The sequence below is a fragment of the Stegostoma tigrinum genome, chromosome 2 (genome assembly GCF_030684315.1).
Source record: "Stegostoma tigrinum isolate sSteTig4 chromosome 2, sSteTig4.hap1, whole genome shotgun sequence".
In the NCBI taxonomy this organism is placed as follows: domain Eukaryota; kingdom Metazoa; phylum Chordata; class Chondrichthyes; order Orectolobiformes; family Stegostomatidae; genus Stegostoma; species Stegostoma tigrinum.
Window position 1 is genome coordinate 140358465 of NC_081355.1, and position 25513 is coordinate 140383977.

At 42.9% G+C, this 25513-nt stretch overlaps 1 protein-coding gene across 4 annotated transcripts in view; it reads right to left on the minus strand.

Annotated features, from left to right (window-relative positions):
• nom1 (nucleolar protein with MIF4G domain 1) overlaps positions 1–25513 on the minus strand; it is a 61907-nt gene that overhangs the window by 25931 nt on the left and 10463 nt on the right. For all 4 annotated transcript variants that reach the window (XR_007246442.2, XR_009442929.1, XR_009442926.1 and 1 more), the window contains exons 2-5: positions 23199–23335; positions 20567–20762; positions 17996–18319; positions 5057–5167 (exon numbers count right to left, since the gene is read on the minus strand). Coding sequence is in view for 1 of the 4 variants with exons in the window: in XM_048520352.2 (XP_048376309.1) it covers positions 5057–5167; positions 17996–18319; positions 20567–20762; positions 23199–23335 (768 nt within the window). In the remaining 3 variants the exon portion in view is untranslated. The remainder of the gene's footprint in view (positions 1–5056; positions 5168–17995; positions 18320–20566; positions 20763–23198; positions 23336–25513) is intronic.

The following is a 25513-nucleotide window of genomic DNA, read 5'->3' on the forward strand; positions in this document are numbered from 1 at the left end:
GAGGGACTTCCAGAGTTTAAGGTTTAGATGGAGAAATCACAGCTGCCAATACAACACCACACACACCACCCTCACCGCTGCTGCTGCTGCCCACCCCGCTCCTCCCACCGCCAACGGAACCCCGCCCACAGCCAACGCCAACGGAACCCCGCCCACGGCCGACAACTTCATCGTTCCGCCCACAACCTCCACAGCCCGCAACCCCAGAGAAGACAGCCACACTGAGCCCTGCCGCATCTTCATCATTCCCCCAGGCCTCCCATTGACTGAGGATGAATGGTCAGTCCTAAGCAAGGGGGTCACCTTTGTCCCCCTACAACCACACATCAACGAATACCAGTCACGGTTGGACACAAGAGCAGATTTTCCGCCGCCTTCACCTCCACGCTTACTTCTTCAACCAGGAACCTAACCCTCCCTCCACTGACCCCTTCGCCCGCTTCCAACACAAGTCCTCCTCCTGGACATCACCCCCAGGCCTCCTACCCTCCCTCGACCTCTTCATCTCCAACTGCTGTCGAGACATTAACTGCTTCAACCTCTCCAACCCTCTCACCCACTCCAACCACTCCCCCACAGAACGGGCAGCCCTCTGCTCCAACCCCAACCTCACCATCAAACCCGCAGCCAAGGGTGGCGCAGTGGTAGTATGGCACACTGGCCTCTACATCACCAAGGCCAAATGCCAACTCTCCGACACCTCCTCCTACCGCCCCCTCGATCATGACCCCACACCCGAGCACCAAACCATCATCTCCAACACCATTCATGACCTCATCACCACAGGGGACCTCCCACCCACAGCCTCCAACCTCACTGTTCCCCAACCCCGCACGGCCCGTTTCTATCTCCTTCCCAAAATCCACAAACCTGCCTGCCCTGGTCGAACCATTGTCTCAGCCTGTTCCTGCCCCACCGAACTCATCTCCACCTATCTGGGCTCCATTTTCTCCCCTTTGGTCCAGGAACTCCCTACCTACGTCCGTGACACCACCCATGCCCTCCACCTCCTCCAGAACTTGCAATTCCCTGGCCCCCAACACCTCATTTTCACCGTGGACGTCCAGTCCCTATACACTTGTATTCCGCATGCAGATGGCCTCAAGGCCCTCCGCTTCTTCCTGTCCCGCAGGACCAGTCCCCCTCCACCGACACCCTCATCCGCCTAGCCGAACCCGTCCTCCCCTTCAACAACTTCTCTTTTGATTCCTCCCACTTCCTACAGACAAACGGGGTGGCCATGGGCACCCGCATGGGCCCCAGCTATGCCTGCCTCTTTGTAGGTTACGTGGAACAGTCCCTCTTCCGCACCTACACAGGCCCCAAACCTCACCTCTTCCTCCGTTACATTCATGACTGTATCTGCGCTTCCTCTTGCTCCCCAGAGGAGCTCGAACAGTTCATCCACTTCACCAACACCTTCCACCCCAACCTTCAGTTCAACTGGGCCATCTCCAGCACATCCCTCACCTTCCTGGACCTCTCAGTCTCCATCTCAGGCAACCAGCTTGTAACTGATGTCCATTTCAAGCCCACCTCCTCCCACAGCTACCCAGAATACACGTCCTCCCACCCACCCTCCTGCAAAAATTCCATCCCCTATTCCCAATTCCTCCACCTCCGCTCCCACGATGAGGCATTCCACTCCCGCACATCCCAGATGTCCAAGTTCTTCAAGGACCGCAACTTTCCCCCCGACAGTGGTCGAGAATGCCCTTGACCGCGTCTCCCGCAACACATCCCTTCCACCCCGCCACAACTGCCCAAAGAGGATCCCCCTCGTTCTCACACACCACCCCACCAACCTCCGGATACAACTCATCATCCTCCAGCACTTCCGCCATCTACAATCCGACCCCACCACCCAAGACATGTTTCCATCCCAACCCTTGTCTGCTTTCCGGAGAGACCACTCTCTCTGTGACTCCCTCGTTCGATCCACATTGCCCTCCAACCCCACCACACCCGGCACCATCCCCTGAAACCACAGGAAATGCTACGCTTGCCCCCACACCTCCTCCCTCACCCCTATCCCAGGCCCCAAGATGACTTTCCAATATTAAGCAGAGGTTCATCTGCACATCTGCCAATGTGGTACACTGTATCCACTGTACCCAGTTTGGCTTCCTCTACATTGGGGAAACCAAGCGAAGGCTTGGGGACTGCTTTGCAGAACACCTCCGCTCAGTTCGCAATAAACAACTGCACCTCCCAGTCGCGAACCATTTCCACTCCCCCTCCCATTCTTTAGATGACATGTCCATCATGGGCCTCCTGCACTGCCACAATGATGCCACCCGAAGGTTGCAGAAACAGCAACTCATATTCCACTTGGGAACCCTGCAGCCCAATGGTATCAATGTGGACTTCACCAACTTCAAAATCTCCCCTTCCCCCACCGCATCCCAAAACCAGCCCAGTTCATCCCCTCCCCCCACTGCACCACACAACCAGCCCAGCTCTTCCCCTCCACCCACTGCATCCCAAAACCAGTTCAGCCTGTCTCTGCCTCCCTCTCACCCATCCCTTCCTCCCACCCCAAGCCGCACCTCCATCTCCTACCTACTAACCTCATCCCACCTCCTTGACCTGTCCGTCTTCCGTGGACTGATCTATCCCCTCCCTACCTGTACTCTCCTCTCCACCGATCTTCTTTTCTCTCCATCTTCGGTCCGCCTCCCCCTCTCTCCCTATTTATTCCAGTTCCCTCTCCCCATCCCCCTCTCTGATGAAGGGTCTAGGCCCGAAACGTCAGCTTTTGTGCTCCTGAGATGCTGCTTGGCCTGCTGTGTTCATCCAGCCTCACATTTTATTATCAAAGATACTGGGGTATTGACTGCATATTAGCTGTTTCTTTTTATGCAGGGGACATGGCATTGTGGGACAGTGATAGTGTCCCTATCTCTAGACCAGAAGGTCATAGTTTAAATTCCACTTGTTCCAGAGATATTTTCAACTTTAGAAACTTTATTTTTACACAATAGTAAACGCTTGGTAAGGACAACAGCATCCATTTACTTCTGCTGCTTTTGTAAAATGGCTGTGAATTAGACTGAAATTTGTTGACTAAGAAGAGAGCTCCATTGCAGCGTTCCTACCTTTGGGCCTGAGTTTCAGCCCCACCTGCCTTGAAAACATGCCTAATTCATTTTCTTCTTCAGACAAAATATAATTGGAGACACTATTTGAAACTATGGAGGGATTAAATTGAGTAACATATGGCTCCAATAGTAAACTCCACAAAGAAATAGAAGGATTGGCCTCAGTGCCAACCCAACAATGGCTTTTCACAATCCCACTTTACACAAAGGAAGAGTAGGAGGAATACAAAATTCTCAGCAAATTGTAGTACCATGAAAAGCGAGAAAGGGAGGGGTGTGGGGGAAAGGAAGGATTTAAATGCAAAGATAAGACCTTTAAAATGAAATAGTTGTGAACATGAGCTAACATCGGTCACTTGTCACGAGAATGATGGGTGAGAAGTAGAATAGCAGAAGCAGGGTTTTGGATGAACTCAAACTGAGGCAGTAACATTGCAATAACATCACTAGATTAGTTGTCCAGATAGCAAGGCCTATGACTGCACAATATCGAGCATCATTCATGACTCCTCAAATCCGGAAGCAGCCTATACTTATATGCAGAAAATCGTGGACATGAACCAGGGTTGGGCTGATGAGTGGCAAGTAACATTTGCATCACACAAGTGCCAGGCGATGACCATCTCTTACAAGAGAACCTCATCACTGCCCATGAAAATCAATGGCAAAGAACAAGCAGAAAAGAATTAGCTGGACGGTTCTTGTTGAGTGTCCACATAGACATGGTGAGCTGAATAGTCTCCTATGTTTCTAGTACTAATACATATTGCCCTCACACATCAGATCCTGGGATATTTCATATTCATTTATTTGCATTGTCACCAGAAAACTTAATTCACCCTGTACTGAGATAGTTAATCTGTATCAAACAAATATGATGCATTAAACTTGCAAAGCCTGTTAAAAGCACATGCCTTTCTTTAGTGTTGTAGCTTCCATGCAACAGCATGATGAAATTGCATGCATGGCAAGGTAACAGGAACTGTGGGCTGGAGGAAGAGGAGGAAGGGCAAGGGAATGTGGGCAGGTGATGAGATCAGGACTCTGCAACAGACCAGTCAATCATGTTACTTGTGTCGGTTACCAAGGTCTAATGTAGTAAAATTACCATAATTCTTTTTCACTTGCAATTTCAAATCTGCAAACTCTACCAGCTGGAGACACAAGGGTAGCAGAGGCAGAGATAGACCATTACCAATAAGTTCCACTTCTAGCTACACACCATCCAGACTTCGAATCATATCGCCATGCTGTTCCTTCACTATTGCTAGGGCAAAATCTTGCAACTGTCTTCCCAACAGGATGTCGTTCCAGTCCAAGGAACTGCAACCACTAAAAGTAACAGCTCACCATACCTTTCTCCAAAGCAATTAGGGATAGGCATTTAAAGCTAATGTAGCCAGCGATAATCAAGTCCCATGAGCAAAATAAATGTAAGTTTATGTTTGGTGGGAAATGGCAAGAAAAGCATTTCGTTGAGTCAGGAAGTAACAGAGCCACGGATGAAGCTTTCAGTCGGATACAATTATAGATTGTTGAGACAGAGGCAAAAACAAAGGTAAGTGATGACACACAGGTAGAAGTGAATTGTCTTTGTGATGGAGCAGATATTGAGTTGGAAGCTCAGCTGACAGTCCCCCAGGATACAAATATTCTGAACATTATGATACAACCTGATAGTGCAGCCAGAAATTGGCATTAGGCAGTAGAGTTTGAATAGGAGCTTCAAATAGTAACTTTGGCCCTCTTGATATGCTGTAAACCTAATATTATCCCTCTGAAGGATATCAGAATAAGCTCACTTCTAGCTGTTGTATCTGCATACTGTCTATGATTCGCAGTACCTTTATAAGCAAGACAAAGTTAGATAAAACTTGTAGCACACATCAATTGGGTACAAATCACAAATTTAATATCCTGGCATTTATAAAGACAGATATCTAAATAGATCATACCAGACTCCTCTGCAGTTTTCGAAGCCTTTCTACAGGTCCGGGATCATAGCCTGGAATTTTTCGCATATCATTATTCTTCAATGCCAGCATTGTTTCCAGCATAAAACGGATCTGAGGGGAAAATGGAGAGTTGCATTGTAATCAGTAGATGCAAAGGAACCCACCGGGCTGTTTAAGTCTTTTTGGAAAACCTAACATACACCAACAGCATAAATAAGTCATTACGTAAAACTCTCAGTTGATTTTCTCATCAGTGTTCATCACATCTGCTCTTAAAAATTAGAGCAGCTCGCAGCCCAAGTTGTCTTCTTGGGCAGTCCTATCAGATGGTCACACCATGTAGCTCAAGGAGAATTTGCAGGTGTCGTGTACTTGGAATTTCAGAGTTGCAACAAAGCTTAATATACAAAATCAGATCTCATGGTATTGGCGGGAAGTGGGACGGTTTACCAATGAACATGGTAACATTGGCTAGCTAACAGGAAGCAGAGAGAAAGGCTAAATGGGTCATTATCAAGTCGCCATGCTGCAACTAATCATAAGATACAGGGATCAAAGCTGGAACCTCAATTATTTAGAATTGAAACCAATTATATGGATGAAGGGACCGAATGTTTGCTTGTTAGATTCATCGATCACACGGTTAGGTAAGAGAGTAAACTGTAAAAAATGACATAAGCAGATCATAAAGGGATACAAATATGTAAACCAAGTGGGCAAAATTTTAGCAAATGGCATATAATGTGGGAATATGGGAAGTTATCTAATTTAGTAGGGAGAATCGCAAAACAGTACATTATTAAAATGCAGAGATTTCAAGGCCCAGCTGTATGTGTGTCCTGGTTTGCAGGTCACAACAAATCAGTATGCAGGTACTGCAAGTGATGAGGGAGGTAAATGGAAAGTTGTCATTTTGGCAAGAAGAATGGACTATCAAAGTACGGATGTTTCGCTACAGTTATACAGGACAATGATAGAATCACATCTCGAGTACTGTGTACAGTGGTTTGGTCTCATTATTGTAGGAAGTATATAATTGCATGGGAAGCAATGCAGAGGAAGTTCATGTAACAGATTCCTAGGATGAAGGTAATACATCAAATAATGACCTAAAGAAAAATCATTCTGGACTTGAAGCCTAAACTTTGTTTTTCTTTCTCCAGGGAGGCTGTCAGACTGTCAGAGATAATGGGAACTGCAGATGCTGGAGATTCCAAGATAATAAAATGTGAGGCTGGATGAACACAGCAGGCCAAGCAGCATCTCAGGAGCACAAAAGCTGACGTTTCGGGCTGACTGTCAGTTGGGTTAGAAATCTGCATTTTACTAGAAATGAGATATGGGATTCAATTACTCTGGATGGGAGTCGCTGAAACAGATAGTATAAGGATATGGATTGAAGTATTGTTTCATTGCTTGTTTGGAGATCATTCTGACTGTCATATATTTTGTTATATTCTTCTTTTTGAACTCTGAAGGGTCACTGGACCTGAAACATGAACTACTTTCTCTCCACAGATGCTGCCATATTGTGGGGAGGCGACCCCCCGCCAATGGTGTTATTTCTGGGCTATTAATCCAGAGACCCAGATAATGTCCTGGGGACTCGGATCTAAATTGCGCCATGGCAGATGTGGAATTTGAATTCAATAAAATTTTTGGAATTAAGATTCTAATGGTGACCATGAATCCATTGTCAATTGTTGGAAAAACCTGTCTGGTTCACTAATGTCCCTAAGGAAAGGAAAGTGCCATCCTTACCTTGTCTGGACTGCATGCGACTCCAAACCCACAGCAACACGGTTTAATCTCAACTGCCTTCTGGGCAATTAGGGATGGGCAATAAATGCTGCCTGGCCAATGATTCCCTCATCCCGTGAACGAATAATGAAAAATAAAAGCTGAGTTTTCACAACAATTTTGATTTTGGGGTCTGCATTCAACCACAATCTGTGAACCCCTTGATTCAGCATACCCTCCACTATATCGTGACTATCCAACCAGGAGATCAATACTGGTTGAAAGGAGAGTGTGCTGGAGCAGCAGAAGGCATACTTTAAAATGAAGTGTCAATCTGGTGTAGCCAAATACAGGATCATCTGTGTGCCAAACTGTGGAAGCAGCTACTGACTGACACGGTCAAATGATTTCATGTTTTCAACCATTGCACCAGGACTAAGTTCTGCAGTCTTGCCACATCCTATTGTGAATGGCAGTAGACAATTAAACAACTCAGTGAAGAAGATGGCTCCATAAGTAACCCCATACTCAAAAACTGAACAGCCCAGCGGAACAGTGCAAAAGACAGGGTGGCAGTATTTACATCCACCTTCAGTGAGACAGCCAAATTCATGATCCAACCCAGCCTCAGAGGTCGCCAGCGATACAGATTCCAGTCTTTAACGAATTTGATTCCATACATTAGCACAGGGATTGAAATTACTCAATTTATATGTGCTAATTTTATTTTGCAGTTTGGGGTCCAAAATGGAGGCAGATGCGTGCTGGTTACTTTTATTTGTAGTACTGAAGAGTCTAGGATTGAGCAAATAATTTGAAACTTAGTTTGAAAAAAGAGGGATATATTCAGAAAGAAGTTTAATTTTGCTATTGAAAAGAAGTGGAGGACAGTTCTGGGAACGGATCTCCTCGGTAGAAAGGTTTCTTTGGTAAAACTTCCAAAACAAGAGTTTGGTTAGAGTTCTGCAGGTTATTAGAACTTAGAAACTTTAAGCGTAGAGTTGAGATGTTCATCAGACTTGTGAAAGAATCACTGAATTGTCTGCACAATCCACCGAAGAAAACAAACTGACAAGTCAGCCATGAAGAAATTTCATGAATTGAAATAGGGTGCAATTTCACAAAGTTGTGTGACATCAAGGAGAATCACCAAAATAGAAATCCATGGGGTTCATCAAGATAAATCAAATCATATCAAGAGCAGAATTATTCAATGTTACATACACCCAAGGACGGTGAAAAGATTTGTTTCCAAGCTGATCATAGTAAGGTTATACAGATCATAGAGTGTAAAAAAAAAACTTAAGAGGCATAAAGGTTACGTTGCACAGGACGTGCACTAGGCAAGATCAGCATTATTTGAAGTTGGGAGTCCATTCATGAGTCTGGTATTGGCCAGGACGCATCGGGATGTTCCTGATGAGCTGGTGCACGTGCTAAAGCTACTGCCTGAGCTAAGTGGTTGTAGGACAGCATTAGTGGGGTGGGACAACAAGGTGTAGAGCTGGATGAACACAGCAGGCCAAGCAGCATCAGAGGAGCAGGCAGGCTGACGTTTTGGGCCCAGAGAAGGGTCTAGGCCTAAAATGTCAGCCTGCCTGCTCCTCTGATGCTGCTTGGCCTGCCTGTTCATCCAGCTCTACACCTTGTTATCTCACATTCCCCATCGTCTGCAGTTCCTACTATTACTGGGCGGGCGGGGGGGGGGGGGGGGGGGGGGGGGGGGGGGGGTGGCGGGGGGTGGGGGGGTGGAAAAGAGGTGGGTCTTTAATGATGTTGGCAGGCTTTCCACGTCAGTGAGCCATGTAAATGGAGTCTACACGTGGGAGGTTGGCTTCTGTGATTGTCTGGGCTGCACATGGGACTTTCTGCAGTTTCTTATGGTCCTGGGTAAAGCAGTCCCCATACCAGTCTGTTATGCACCTGGACAGTATGCTTACAATGACGCATCAGTAAAAGTCGGTGAAGTTCCTTACGGATATGCCAAATTTCTTAAGCTGCCTGAGGAAGAAAAGGCATTGTTGTGCCTTCTTGAACATAACATCTAAGTGGGAAATCCAGGACATGGTTGCCGGTTATCATCACTACCAGGAACTTGGCGGTCTTCACTCCCACATCAGCTCCAATGATATAGATGTGTGCATGTTTTCTTCCTTTCCTTCTGAAGTCAATGATCAGTTCTTTAGTTTTTCTGGCATTGCGAAACAGGTTGTTCTCACTGCACTGTGTCACCCAGCCCTCTATCTCTTTTCAGTATTCTGATTCATTACTGTTGGATATCCGTCCTACCAAGGTGTCATTGTCAACAAACTTGGAGATGGCATTTGTTCAGAATTTGGCAACACAGTTGTGTGTGTACAGGGAGTACAGTAGGGGGCTGAGCGCACATCCTAGGGGGACTCCAGTGTTGAGTGTTATCGTGGAGAAGGCGCAGTTACCTATCCTCACTGATTGTGGTCTGTGGGTCAGAAAGCTAAGGACTCAGTTGCAGAAGGTGGAGCTGAGACCAGGATATTGGAGTTTTGAGATCAGTCTGGCAGGGGATAATGGTGTTGAAGGCAGAGCTGTAGTCGATGACCAGCAGTCTGACGCAGATGTCCTTGTCATCCAGATGTTCCAGGAATGAGAGCAGGGTTAGGGAAATGGTTTCCGCTATGGACCTGTTGCGTTGGTAGGCTAATTGTCAGGGATCGAGGCAGGCTGAGAGACTAGAGCTGATGTGGGCCATGGCCAGCCTCTTGAAGTACTACATGATTATGGAGGTCAGAGCCACTGGGCAGTAGTGATTCAGGCACGTTACATCTGCTTTCCTAGGAACTGGGATGATGGTGGTCTTCTTGAAGCAGGTGGCTACTTCAGGCTGTAGGAGTGAGAAGTTGAAGATGTAAGTGAAAATCTCTGTTAATTGGTCTGCACAAGATCTAAGTGCCGGTTCAGAGACTCTGCCTGCATCCCTTGCTTTCTTTGGGTTGACTCCCAGGAAGTTTGATTTGACATGGGCAGCGGTGACAGAGGGCACAGGTCTGGCTCAAGCTGTTGGAGCAGGTGACACCGCGCTGCTGGCATTCTGGTCGAACCAAGCACTGAGCGCTTCAGAAAGAGATATGTCTTTGTCCGCTATCTTGCTGTGCTTCATTCTGTATCTTGTAATGTTGTTTCGTGTTTGCCACAGGCAGGAGTTTGTTTGGTAGGTTTGGGCCTCTAACTTAGTCCCGTACTGCCTCTTGGCATCCCTGATGACTTTGTAGAGATCACATCTGGATCTCCTGTATAGGTCTAGGTCGCCTGACTTGAATGCTGCACCTGAGCTTCAGTTGGGAGTGGATTTCCTGGTTCATCCAAGGTTTAAGGCTGGGGAACACTCGGAATGACATTTTTGGTACACAGCTCTCCACCTGGTGAAGTCCATGACAGTGGTGGCATACTTGTTTAGGTTTCCTGCTGAGTACATGAATACGCTCCAGTCCACCAATTTCTAAGCAGTCTTTTGCTGCCTCAGACCAACAGTGTATTTCTTTTTGTGAAAGGTCTCCTTGTCTCAGCTCCTGCTTTTTAGCTGGGAGGAGGAACACAGCACTGTGGTCTGATTTTCTGAAGTGTGGGTGGGGATGGAGCAGTATGCACCATTCTTGGTTGTGTAGCAGTAGTCTAAGATGTTTGATCCTTTGGTGGGGCAGGAGATGTGTTGGTGGCTACTTTAGCAGGACCCTCTCAAGGCTAATTTGGTTTAAGTTGTTGGCCATGATGAGGAGGGGCTCAGCAAATGTTGTCTCTAGAGTGTTTGTGGTAGTGTAAATTTTGTCTAGGGCATTCTTCACATCGTAGGGGTGATACGTAGACTGCTGTCAGGATAGCAGACATTAACTCGTGTGGCAGATAGCAGGGACGACATTTTACCCTCAGGTCAGGGAGCAATGGCTTGCCAGGGTCACTCATCCAAACACCAGGTGGTGTTGATGAGAAAACCTCCCCCACTGCCATTTGCCTTACCTCAGGACGCTCTGCAGTCCATGTGACGAATGGAGAGCTCAATCAGCTTGTAGGATACTGTCAGGAATGGCAGGGGTGGGCCAAGTCTCCATGAAGCAGAGCACACAGCAATCTCTCAGTTCCCTCTGGAAGGTTAAGTCTGGATCTAAGTTCATCCATTTTGTTCTCAAATAGCCTGGGCAATTGCTCGGATTACGCTGAGAGGAGGTTCCTGAAACCACATTGTTCCAACCTTACCTTTAGTACTAAAGGAAAATTGAAGGTCATTTGAGCCTAGGGCATACGCTGCAGTAGTCTCTCACAATCATATTCTAGGTTGATCTTCAGTTGGTTCATGATCTCCCGTCTCTCCACCGTAAGGTCAGAAGCACAGCTCACTAACAGCTGTACGGCACAGTCGATTCTGCTATAATGCATGTTTTTTCAAAGCAAAATGGCTTCAACATGATTGAAGAATTTAGACTGCTATTTGTAGAATGTGAACTTTACTTGCCTGTATTGGCGACAACATGATTTTATTCCCATCAGTTTAGCTATTCCATGATTTTCTTATAACACGAGATTGCATGAGAACAGAACTATTGCGTTATATTAGAACTGACTGTATTCAACTTCACCATCTCCAATTCAGAAAATAAAGTTTCTCCACAATAGCGGGATTTTAATGTCATTTCATCAAGGTCTCACTCTGCTCCAACTGTTTATAGTGTGAAAGGCTTGCATAAACTTGGCTAAACCAGAATTGCCAGACTGGCATATTGGCTCATCACAAGCACCATTCTATTGCACTTGCCATTCTGCAGGTGGGGATGGCTGATAATTTTAACAGCTGGAGTTTTAGACTATCTGAATTTGACCTACTATCATTCCAGAGTAGATTAAATGATACTGCATAGGATGCACTGTATAGAAACTTATTAAAGCAATACTTGGGAAATTCAGGGCCTCCATTAGCTAGCACATATAAGAGAAAAAACAGAATTGGATAGAGATAACACATAGAATATAATGACGAACAGAATTCAAGCAGTCCTTCGAGATAACCAAGACAACAAAGTGTGAAGCTGGATGAACACAACAGGCCAAGCAGCATCTCAGGAGCACAAAAGCTGACATTTTGGGCCTAGACCCTTCATCAGAGATAACCAAGTGTGGGACAGATCCAAAGGAGTATAACCAGTGACTTTGGAATGTGAATTAACAGGATGCATAGAGAAATCTCAAGGCTGGAGATTACAAGGTCTGTTAAACACCATGAGATCATGGGAACCTGGGGCCATCCAGAGGAATGCCCATCATTGATTAGGTGTTTCACAGGGCTGGGTGTATGGAATATAGGGGAAGGACAGTGACCATGCTGTTTGTGACTACTCCAACAAAATGTATAAAAATGCTGTATTTCACTGTAAAAATCAGGCTGCATCATCGATCTCTCTTCTGATTTGAGCTGTAGATTAAGAGAATGACTGGGTTTTCATGTCGAGGCCAGATTTGGGGAAGGTCTCTGGCCCTCTCCTTGTATTAAGTGGTTGTTGCTTCAATTAACGTGTACCTGAAACCTGCCTTGGTTCCAGGTCGGCTGTGTGCGCGGCTGTGTGTGTGTGCGCGGGTGTGTGTGTGTGTGTGTGTGTGTGTGTGTGTGTGTGTGTGGCAGGGCATAACATTCCTACAGTCATGCATAGACTTTGAAACAAGTTCCTGAAAGGATTTTAAAGATACCAGATTGCAAACAGTTGTACTTTGAGGATGGAAAAGGTGTTGGGATCACGCATTACTAATTAGCAGTTCTACCTGGATGCAAGGATATTATGTATTACAATGATGCTCGGGGAAAGAAGAAAGAAAGAGGCATTTTGAGATCAGATTATAAACTTTCCTTACAAATCAGTGAAGATTTCAGATAGAGATCTTGTGTGGTCAACAAACAGGAAGGGCTGCTTTGTGAGCTACCAAAGCGAAATGTGAGTAGGAGATGTCTCTAGTCGAAAATACAAATCATGCAGGCATTTAAATATTTTGGGAGATTCACTCTTTTGGTGGCTAAATATAATCATGGAAAAAGGCTTTATTGCTGGTGATGGATTCAAGGAGCTCACCAAAAACTGGGGAAAGCACCTGCAGGCACTCCAAAGTTACTATGCAGCAAAAAAACGGGGAAAACAGGACCCCAGTGAAAAGTGGCAATGACTGTGAATTGTTGCCAAGTCTAACCAAAGTACACAGGATGTTGGAGGATTAAAACGGATGTTTCGTCATCTGTGGCAATCTAGAATGAGGGGTTATTGAATTAGGATAAGGGATTTGAAACAGAGATGATTTAAGCGGATCTGAAGTAGATGAGTAGACAATACTTCTCTAAAAAGGGTCGTGGAATTTGTGGCAATTGCTACTCCAGGGTGTGGCAGATGCTGGAACATGGAGTAAATATGAAAAGATCTTGACTTTAATTAGGAATGTGTTGAAGGATTATGGGGAGCAGGCAGGAAAACTGAGTTGAGGCCAAGACGAGATCAGCCATGACTGCATTGAATGACAGAGCAGGTTAATGGGGCTGAATGAGCTTTTCTTGCTCCTGGTTCTTATCATAAGAATTATAATTTTGTGGGGAATTCAAAATAAGTACAGATACATTGCTCTCTGCAGTTTCAAGTAGAAGTTGCAAACAAAATGAAAATAGTTCTTGTGAACAGTCACTTGTTATAAAAATTAAAGTGAGTAATTCTTTCAACTGTTAACTGGATAGTCGAGATCATAACAATGCATCATCCTATCATTATTGAACTTTCAACTGAGCCCCAGTAGAATTGCAACAACACCAGTGATCCTACAAGAAATTTCACCACCAGCTATAGATTAGGGCAGATGGACAGAAGTAGTTTACTCGGACTTCTCTAAAGCCTTTGACAAGGTTCTGCAAGTTAGACTAATTAGTAAAGTTAGATCACATGGTATTCAGGGAGAGCTTGCCAATTGGACACAAAATTGGCTTGATGGTAGGAGAGAGAAGTGGTGTAAAGAGGGTTGTTTTTCAGACTTGACGCCTGCGACCAGCAGTGTTCCATAAGAATCAGAACACGGTCCACCTTTGTCTTTTACACCAATGATTTGGATGAGAATATAAGGAGGCACGGTTAGCAAGTTGACAGATGGCACCAAAATTGGTGGCATAGTGGGCAGTGAGGAAGGTTATTCAAGGTTTCAAACAGATCTTGATCAATTGGGCCAATGGGCTAAGGAGTAGCAGATGAAGTTTAATTTGGGTCAATGCGAGGTATTGAATTTTGCTGAAACAAACAAGGTCAGGACCTGTACAATTAATGGGAGGGCCCTGGGGTGTTTTGTAGTAGAGACCTAGGGGTTCAGGTACATAATTCTTTGAAATTTGCTTCGCAGGTAGACAGGCTAATTAAGAAGGTATTTAGCACGCTTGCCTTCATTGCTTAGGTCTTTGAGGATAGGAGTTGGGATATCATGTTGACGTTGAACAGGATGTTGGTGAGGCCTCTGTTAGAGTAGTGTGTGTAGTTCTGGTTGCCCTGTTATAGGAAGGATATTATTAAACTGGACAGGGTTCAGTAAACATTTACCATGATGTTACTGGGAATGGAAGATTTGAGATATCAAAGTAGACTGGAAATCCTGAGACAATTTTTTCCACTGAGCTTAGAAGGTTGAGGGGTGAACTTAGGTGAATAGATAAGGGTCTAGGGTGGGAGAGTTCAAGACTAGGTGGGGCATACATTTAAGGTGAGAGGGAAAAGATTTAAAAAAGGACATGAAAGGCAACTTTTTTGTTTTAACTGAGTGGCTCATATGTGAAATGAACTGCCAGAGAAAATGGTGGATGCAAGTACAGTTACAATGTTTAAATGACATTTGGATAACTTCATGAACCGGAAAAGTTTGGAGGGATATGGGCCAAGCACAGGGAGATGGGATTAGTTTAGTTTGGGAATGAGGACAGAAAGGTTTGTTTCCATGCTGTATGACTGTATCTGACTATACAGGGGCAGGATGAGGCCATTTAGCCCATCGTGTCTGCTCTGCTATTTGATCATGTCTGATTTGTTTTTCAACTCTATTCTCTTGCCTTCTCTCTGTAATGCTTGATTCTCTTACTAATCAAGAACCCATCTCAGTCTTAAATGTACTGAATTGCTTGACCTCCACAGCCCTCTGTGACAATGAGCTCTACATTTGGCTGAAGATATTCCTCCTAAGAGATAACAAGGTGCAGAGCTGGATGAACACAGCAGGCCATGCAGCATCTTCGGAGCAGGAAAGCTGACGTTTCGGGCCTAGACCCATCATCAGAAATCCCCCATTTCTGATGGAGGGTCTTGGTCTGAAACGTCAGCTTTCCTGCTCCTAAGATGCTGTTTGGTCTGTGTTCATCCAGCTCCACACCTTGTTATTTTGGATTCTCCAGCTTCTGCAGTTCCTACTACCTCAGATACAATTTTAACCCCACTGCGAAGCCTCTTCTAAGGACGCCTAACCTGAAGAGGTTACCCTCCTCTCTCTGGACAAACCTCAGGGGATCTCTCTCCCACTGTAACTCTCTTGTAATCTCTTTGGCCTTGAAACTGCTTGACCGTGTCCTGAAGCAAACCACGTACTACAACCACATCACTTTTCTTAGTACCTGCCTACGGAAGCAGATCATCCCCAATGGACTACAGTCCACATTCAAGCCCTCCCAATTTGGCCCCAACTGCGACGATATCCCCATTTCTGATGAAGGCTCTAGGCCCGGAAGATCAGCTTTCCTGCTCCTAAGATGCTGCTTGTCCTGCTGTGTTCATCCAGCTCTAAACCATGTAATCTCGGATTCTTCAGCATCTGCAGTTCCTATTATCTCATATTCCTCCTCATCTCAGTTACAAGAGGGCTATCCCTTCACGCTGGGGCTGTGCCTTCAGCTCCCAGCCCCTCTCACTAGTGGAAACATCTTTTCCATCCAGTCCTCTCAGTATTCAGTAAGTTTCAATCAGATCACTCCTCATCCTTCTAAACTCTAGAGTCCAGACCCAGAGTCATCTCCGTTCCTCATTCGACAAGCCCTTCATTGCCAGAATCATTACTGTAAACTTGCTTTAGACTCCTTCCCACAATGGCAACTTTCTTAAACACAGAGTCCAAAACTGCCCACAATACTCCAAACGCAGTCTGACCAGACGCATATTCAGCTTCAGGAGTAGATATCTGCTTGTGTTCTCGGCCTCTTGAAACGAATGCTAACATTGCTTTTGCCTTTCTAACTGCCACATACACCTGCATGTTAACCTTATGAGAATTCTGAACGAGGTCTCCAAAGTCCTTAAGCACTTCAAAATTTCTGAAGCTTTTCCTGGTTTTCAACATTGGTAACAAGAGTAGAGGTGTTGCCTAAGTGCAGAACCTCACATTTTCCCATATTGTTTTCCATCTGCCATTTGTTTACCCATTCTCCTAGCATATTCAAGTCCTTCTGCAGCTTTCCTGTTAATACCACCTAACCCTCCACCTATCTTTGTGTTATCTACAAGCTAAGTAACAATGCCCTTAATTCCTTCATGTATAAAGCGAATACTTGGGATCCCAACACTAACCCCTGTAGAGCTGCACTAGTCACTGACTGCCATCCTGAAAAATACCGCTTTATCCTCCTCGCTCTGTGCATTTTGCCAGCCAATCATATACCCATACTGCCTAACCTTGCTCTGAGCACCATGGGATCTTATTTTAAAATCAAACAGCCTCCTGTTTGGCACCTATTCAAAGGATTCTGGAAATCCAAATAGATCAGGGATATGGACCAAGTGTGAGCAAACGGCACCAGTTTAGTTTGGGGAATCTGGTTGGCATGGAGGAGTTGGACTGAAGCGCCTGTTTCTGTGTATAGCTCCATGACATTCACTGGCTCTCCTTTAATTACTCATTACCTTAAAGAATTCAAACAGATTTGGCAGACATGACCTCTCCTTGATGAAGCTGTGTTGACTCTGCCTTATTTCACCATGCTCTTTCAAGTACTCCACAATCTCACAGTGGACTCTAAAATCTTAACAAAGACCAAAGTTAGGTCTCTTGGCCGAGAGCTTCCTGTCTTCTGCTTCCCTTCCCTCTTCAATATGGGTGTTACATTAGCAATTTTCCAGTCCTTGAGGACACACTCTGACTCCAGTGATTCCTGAAAGATTACTAACAATGCCTGTCCTCAGCTATCTCCATCAAAACTCAGGGATGTAGTCCATCTGGTCTGGGTGATTTGTTCACCTTCAGACTTTTCAGCTGTCCCAGCTCCTCTTTCGAGATGGTCACCACACTCATATTTGCCCTTTGACTCTCCTTAAGTAATGATCGGCTGCTAGTATCTTCTGCCATGAAAACTGATGCAAAGTACCTATTCAGTAGCTCTGCCATTTCTTTGCACCCCCTTCCTACTTCACCAGCCCCATTTTCCAATGGGCCAATGATCACTCTTGCCTCTCTTACATTTTAAGATATCTTTTAAAAACTGTTCTGATCTTTCATATTACTAGCTAACACACTCAGATGTCAGCTTCTCCTCTCCCTTTATTGCTTTTATTTAAGAAAAGTCATTCTCTCCTAGTTTTTCAATGTTCTCCACTAATCTTCACATTGTATGCTTTTTCTTTTGTGCTGTCTCTGGCTTCCCTCGTCAGCCATGATTGCTTTGGCATCCCTATACAGTTGTTCTTCCTTGGGAGGGATTCCTGCGTAACTCCCAAAGTGCCCTCAAACTCCTGCCCTTATTATTTCACCGTCTTTCCTGCTAGGCTTCCCATCCAACCAACTCTGACCAACTCCTCCCTCATGTCTTTGAGGTTATCCTTACTCAACTGTAATACCGTCACACCTGCTTTCACCTTCACCCTCTCAAACTGTATCATATTACGATCACTGCTCAGTAGGGGCTCATTCACCTTAAGCTCTCTAATCAAGTCTTCCTCATTACACATCACAAAATCCAGAACCACCCGTTCCCTAGTGGGCTCTAACACAAGTTACTCTCAAAATAAAAATACTCTCGTACACATTCTACCAATTCTTTCTCTCGAGATTGGCTGCTAGCTTGATTTTTCCAGTACACCTGTATATTGAAGTCATGGTTATTGTGCTAGTCCAAGTCAGCGTAATATTAATATACAACTGTAAATTCTCAAACTCAATCACAAATTAATGTAAATCTGACATCTGTCTTACCCTTGTTTGGTCTTGGAATTGTTTACCAACATGGTTAGCTTTGCTTTGGGCCTCCAGAATCAAATCCCTCAATGCCACAGCATCATCCTTCCGAAGGGTAAATCCCACTTCTTTCAGTAAAAGGAGAATAAGCTCAATGTCTTTTTCTTTGAAGTTGTTTGTAAGTTTTTTAAGAATATCAAACACTAACACAGAGTTAATCATGTGAAAGTTATAGAAGTGCGCAATCAAATTGATTAGATTATCGCATTCTTTAGTTTCACTGACTTTTCTAGAATGCTCGTCAAATTGTTTCACTATTGCCTCCAAAACATGTGCTCCAACCTGTAAAACACAAGGCATATTGGTATATCTTAAAATAGTGAGCAAATACAAATCACAGGAACTAGTAAAATTCTGCAGTCACACAGAAAACTTGAAATTACTGAGTTACTTCAGACAATGCAAAACAGTTTACAACCTATTGACATGATAGGTATTGTTGTCATGTATGAAGCACAGTCAGCTCCCACAAAGAGCATTATAATTAATTTTCAAATTTAGAAGTGGGTTGAGTGATGAATGCTGGCCAGCAGGAAACCTGCTTTTCTTTAATAACGCCATGGGATCCCTCATATCCTCTTGGGGTAGCAGATGGAGCCTTGGTTCACCATCTCACAAAAATGACAGTACTATAACAGTATCCCAGTAAGCAGTGGAGCCTAGTTCGTAGGCTTGTGATTCCCAAAGTTATCCACACCCCTTTAAAAAAAATGCGTAAAGTACAAAATACATGGCATCTTATTAGATATGAAACAATTTCAATAAGTTTTGGTTTTATTTTCTTGCAATCATGGAATTGACAAATGGATTAAATCTATAATCATTCTATGTCAGTTGGCTCTCAAAACACAAACAGAAAGTACACCACAGGACAAGTCATTCTGTTCAGCTCATCCATGTTAATAATCTTACATTGCTCTTCATAGTCTATCCCATGATTTGCTAATTTTGTCCTCTCCACACAGGCTTGCTATTCCCCAATGGCACTTGTGAGCTTACACCATAAGTGTAACCAACATATATTCTTGGCAGAGGCAAAGTTATAACTGTAAGAAGGAAGGACCATTTGAGAAAATTCTAACAACAGTGTTTGTGACAAGGATACAAAGAGAAGTGCTTTGAGCGCTCTTGGCAAAAAAAAAGCAGCACTATTCCCAGAATTGTCACAAAAGTTAAGCTTTACAAAGCATGCAGAATTCGCCAACTTATGGGTCTTTTCGATACCAGGTTGGCAGATCCTGGTGCCTGTACTTAACAAGAACAACTATTTATTCATAATAAATAGAGATAAACAATTATCAACTGTCGACATTCAACTACTTAACCCCTCTCCATAAACTCCCCCTCTTGACACAGAAAACAAGAACAAAAAAAAAGTCTTGTGGGCAGAGGGAAAGACTGGGAATGCACTTCAATGGTCTCGATTCACAGGATTTGCTGAAGTGATCCTTGTGCTAATGTAGAAAGTTTATTTCTTGATTCTCCTTCTGCAGGTACTTTCACTTGTTTACAGAAGGCAGCGTGACTAGTTCACATTTGTAAAGGTCTCGAACTTATTAAAAATCAGAGCTTATACCAACTGATGGGGAAGTAAACTGGATGCTTTCAAGCTTCAGCCGCTTTCTACTGCGGAGGAAAAAACAGGGCTATTCACTTCCAGAGGTCCAAAGGCTTCGCCCCCAAAACATTCACTTTTGCGAGCTGTTTAGCAGGCAGATGACTTTTATCATTGCTAATAGGTCACTTGTTCAAAAGAGCAATCAGCTATTTGTTGCCAGCTGAAGCCCCATTTATACATAAACCCCCGGCTGCCGATTGCTTGTAACTCAGCTTCCAACTGCTTGCACAAACTGTGCAAACAGTACTTACAATGAAAGTTAGATAACTTCATTTAAACTGTGCAATAATACTTCCTTCAACAATAACTGCCTTCTAAAACTTTGCTTTACCCATTTCAGATTACATAAAAACAAAAGGATACAGTCTTAATACTTTACAACACAAAATTGTATGGTTGGCCTGAACAGACGTGAATACTATTGTGCTCAAGGTGCCTGGGTACAAGATTAAGAAATATCATTGTTGTGTCTGTTTGTTCAAAAACAGTAATTTTATCTGGTTCACTAATGCTTGGATTTTGTCAGTAACACGGGGTCATACTCAATGCACAAAATAACCTCAAATTGGAGCTGCTTTGATTTCTTGAAGTGTTCAAAAGAAGAAAAATAGGTCCAGTTAGCATCTCTTAATTTGTAACCAAAATGAGGTTTATGAAGAAAGCACTGTAACTACTCTGCAGCATCTGCTTAACCAGATGAGTACTTACGGTATTTTCTGTTTTTCTTTCAGATTTTTTTTACATGTTTACCAATTACGATTAGCTTGTCTCAAGTATGCAGCTTTGCAGTGTACAGTACTACAGTCAGCCTTACAACCAAAGTATTAAAAATGCCAGCAAGATAACTATTATAAGCTTAAAAGTAGCTATTTTATATGACAATTGAAAAGCAATCTGAATACTGGTGTTACCTCAATTCCAACATTGTGATGAAGAATGCTAATTAACAGTACATGCTCCATCATCAATCTGTTAGGCATCAAGGTTGAAGTGACACAGGCTGCGAGGATGACATCCGTTAGCACATCATTCATGTCTTTACGACTGTTTCTCATATAAAACTCCTCAAGCTGACTACAAATGGAGGCCATATTAGGTTCACTCAACCTAAAACAAGAGAAAATGGCTTAACTAGGATTCACAATTGAAGTAACAAAAACCCCAAGACATCAGCATCTTTACTATTTGTTCATTGCAAATTGTTGAAATAATGCAGGGTTTCTTTTTTGGGTCTGATCGCAAGTTGTACAAAGAATTCATACATTACATATTTTCCTTAAAAAAATTACTAGGATGCAAGTAATCTAATCCTTTTTAAACAAAGCAACCTGATACAGGGCTACGGTTCACAATGCATGACATCAACACTAAAGAGTGACAAGATAATACATTATACTGCAAACTGCAAGCAAAATACCGGGGATTCCAGAAATAATAAAAATAAGTGGTATAAATACTGGACAGGTCAGGCGGCAGCTATGAACGGAAAAACAGAGTCAGCATTTCAGATCAATGAATCTTAACTGACATTGGTTAGACATTCACCAAGTTAGCATGAAGTACAGAGATGAAGGAAGCTTTGAGAAAAAGGAAAGAAATAAAAGGATGATGGGCCAAGGTCCACGTGGACAACCAGTGTTACCTAGGACCTGGGAACAACACTTGCTCCTCTTGCTTGTTCAATCTTTTAGAAGAGAGAACTGTCCTTCTTGGAATAGGGAAGGTTATATGTTGAGTGAGTAGAGATTTGCATGATGATGGGACATTTTGATTTAGAGTGAGAAATATGATCCCCTACCAACTATTTCAATAACTAGTGATTATAGATTTAAAACAATTTGCAAAAGATCCAGATAGATAGAGATATTTTAAATTCTTGTTTCAGGTTCACACTTCATGTGGAATACTCCGTGGATAAAGGCCAATTTCAAAAATAATCTTAAAAAGAAGTCAGACAGGATGAAAGTGGTACAGAACCGTGAACAAAAAAGAGATGTGGGATTAAGCACTACCTCTTTATCAAAGGAATGACTGTGTTAATAGCTTCTTCTGCATTAATAAATGGCTCTAATTCTAAGAGAAAAACAGACCACAGCATGTTAGAAAGACTGAGATGGGTAGTGGGATGCTGCACATTCAGCTCCTTAACACTTATGTGGACAGCATCCTGACTAATTGTTCCAAGTGGATGACGAATCGTGTCCAACCAAAGCACGTCAAGCTCCTTACCTAGTCGTGGGCTGCCTTTGACTTACCGCACTGGGATTCCTTGGCTGAAGGTTATCCTTCTTGATTTGACTGAGGCCTGCTGACAACCGTGACAAGTTTTGAACCTTTGTGTATGTGTTAAATGGTAGGGCAAGACAAAAGTAAAATGAACCTGGTACCTCTGGCTGAGGGGACAAACAGCACCAAGTCAAGGCAATGCAGGGATGCTGCAAACATCCAGGTACGCAGTAAAAGTGAATGAGTGCTATGACAGCAAGTGAAGTTCCTAGAATTGCAGCAGAATTTCAGTAATCATTGCCTGTGTAGCCTGGGGTTCAAAAATGTCCCGTATATAGATCACAGATGTACCATGAAGCAGGATGCTCCTCATGCTGGGATCAGCCTCACCAGGTCTCTTATCTGATCATACCACCAATCTTACTATTGCCCACACCACTCAGACCCCTATATGATTCAGTCCCAAGTTTCTGCTGCAAGCATCACAAAAGTCCACTTAAACGTTCATTAAAACTGGTCAATAGCATTTCTAGCATATTATGAAATAATTTAAAAATGTGAGCAGTTCTCGTTTTGTGCTTCTGCCTAGCTGTGCATAAATGTATTTTGCATCCCAGTGACTCGCATTTGAATTTCTTATTCTCAAAGGAAGTTCATGTTATCAAGATTCATGTGGATAGAGTTTGCCTATTAACTGAAACGCTTCCATTGCTTCATGCAGAAGGAAATACCAACATGCAAAAGTTTTGACTCCATTTCAATCTCCAAAATCAATTACTGCAGTTATTTACATATCTGAGCAAAAGCAATTTTAAACAATAAATCACAATTGCATTTAATCAATGAACAAATTACTTTGCATCATAAATCTTAAAAGGTCACAAATTGAACTTAACAGAATGAGTTTGACTAGAAAATGTTAGAATAGGAAGGCAGTATCAGATTGTCAGGGTAATAATCTAGTTCCAAGGTCCTGGTTTATAAAAGTGAGAGGCCTTAATCTTTCTCCATAGTTTCAATGAAAAAAGGTTTTGTAAAATCAACAACAACCCAGTTTGATTTGGAGTGTGTCCTAAATACAGGCCATCATTCAAGATAGCAGCCGAGAGTTAACTGTACATGCATGGTTTGATGAGCATGCTCAAGTGACTTGTGAGACTTGATTGGACTCTTTTTTTTCATTAAACCGGTCTCAGAATTCACCAACATCATTTAGGTGACAGTTTCATAATTAGACACTCCTATTTTGCCAATGTCTTCATGATAGGGCTAGCTGCATTTCACGACTGCAGTAGTAGAATGTTTCCGTATTCCTACCTATTAAGAAGTCCTTTTACATTCTTCTTAAGTCTTATAAGGTCTTCCTTCTTCTTTGCATCCATAGATTCAGCCTTTTCACGCAACTGCGGGGGAATATACTTCCTGGAATCATTGCCTTCATTTGACAGTTGCCCCTAATGCAAGATGATGGAATTGGTTATGAGAAATCTAATATCTTCTACCTTGAGTAATTTTGAAGGATAAAACATGGAAAAGATATTCTAAATTAATACGTCTGAAAGAAGCCCACATTGGAAAAAAATGCTTTTTGTTGAGAGCTTGAGTGTTTGAATGAGATACTGATAGAGCAATATTAAACATTTAAAATATTTTGTACTTTCCTTGCTCTCCATGTCCTTTCATGAGCTTAGGACTGAGTTTAAAGTTTGGGAAAGCAACATCTAAATGGTAAGGGATTGGAGTTTTAAACTGGGGATAAAAGTTCAGTTGAGGAGTTTGCTCCTCATGCAAAGCTGCATCTTGGAGCACTCAGTCTACCTCTAGTCTTGAGGTGTTTTTAAACATTGAAAAGCTATCTAATACTCTATGAACTGAAACACAGAAAACTAATACATTACCATCAGTGTATTCTACTATGCTAATTGGCGCTGGATTTAATAGCATACCCAAATGATGATGATTGGGTCTGAGTATTATGTAACTTCTGCACAGCAAAACAGAGCATCAGCAATATTCTACTGCTACTTCAACTTAAATTTAAGAGAAATACCTCAAGGAGCATCACAGAACATAAAGAACTGATTATTAAATATTAATCACTAATGGTGGGCCAAATTATGCATCACAGTGTAGCACAACCTGTAAAGAAGGTTGCAGATCTGGAAGCTTTGCAGTACTTGTCGTCACCAAGAACTTAAATGCAACAGGACTATGAAGGTTTTATAGATAAAACTGAAGGGTTCCTGCTGGGTTCTCACGCCATTAATTTTCGTACAATCTAGATTCTGTAGAATCAGACTGGGGTACAATTTCAGAGTTATGGAGTGAGATTTTAATGTGCTCAAACTTAATCACCTACAACATTACAACTGGGCCCTGTGTTCCCTTGAGAAAATTGGACAAGTTTTCACTGCAGCATGCATATCCAAAAGCAATTTGATAGAATTTTTTGTTTTAAAAATGAACGTTTCTAACTTAAGTTGGCTGGAGAATAAGAGACAAAGTCACCATCAATTTAAAAGTATCAAACTAAAAAGATGTAGGGGAAACATATTTACATTGAATCACAAAATATGAGCAATGCTTAGTTCACGCAGCACACTGTGAGACAAACAGCTTCCATTTTATGTTAGGGAGAGGTCATTGACTTGAAATGCTGGACATCCCGCTTTTTGACACATGCTGCCTGACCTATTCACATTTCCAACTGGGGCAGCATTTGCTTTGCAATCTTGCAGCAAGTGTTTGTCACAAGGTGTAGGTTAAGGCAGGTGACATGATAATTTTTAAAGAAATTGAATAAATATTTTAGCAGAGGAAAGTGCACCGGTTATACGGATAGCAGTAAGATTAAATCTGGATTGTTTTATTAAAAAAGTGAGTAGAAATAAGATTGGCGAAATGGTCACATCCTGCACTGGAAACTTTTTGATGTTTCAAAAAAGGTTATTCAGGACATAGTTTTGGAACATTTCGGATAGACGTCCAAGGATGGCAGCAGGTTATCAAAAATGCTAAGTGACTGGTTGTACAGGACTTCAACAGGAGAATGGACTGATGGGCAGCATTGCATTGATGAAACAATTGATGAATTTATGTTTTGATTTAAATTTTAGCTTGAAAAAAAACGTCAAAAATTAAGAATAGTACAGTTCCACCTTAGAAAGTGGCCAGACAGCAGATAAAAGGAAGTAGGGCTGTAATAAGACTTGATCTTTCTGTTGTTAAGCTGTGAAAAATAATTCATCCAGGATTCAACAATCTGCAAAAGGAAGATTGTATAAAAAAATCAGAGGGTGCAAGGGAAAAAAACCTCAATTGTGCATTCCCAGGTCAATGAAAAAAGAAACAATATTGGATTTAGCTCCACAGACCTTCAAAACAAATCTACTGATCAATGAAGATGAATTCAGTAAATTGACCTCATTTTCTCCTTAAAAGGCAAAGGAAGAGTTGAAATAGATTACTAGATTACCTAAATAAATGATAGGTGGAGATGGAGCCCAGAGAAGGGACAAAGTGATTGAACGTGTGTGTGTGTGTGTGTGTGAGTAGAAAAACAAGATATCAATAGCTGCTAATGGTGAACATGAGTAGCTGACAATTGGTTGGTCCATAAGACATAGGAGTGA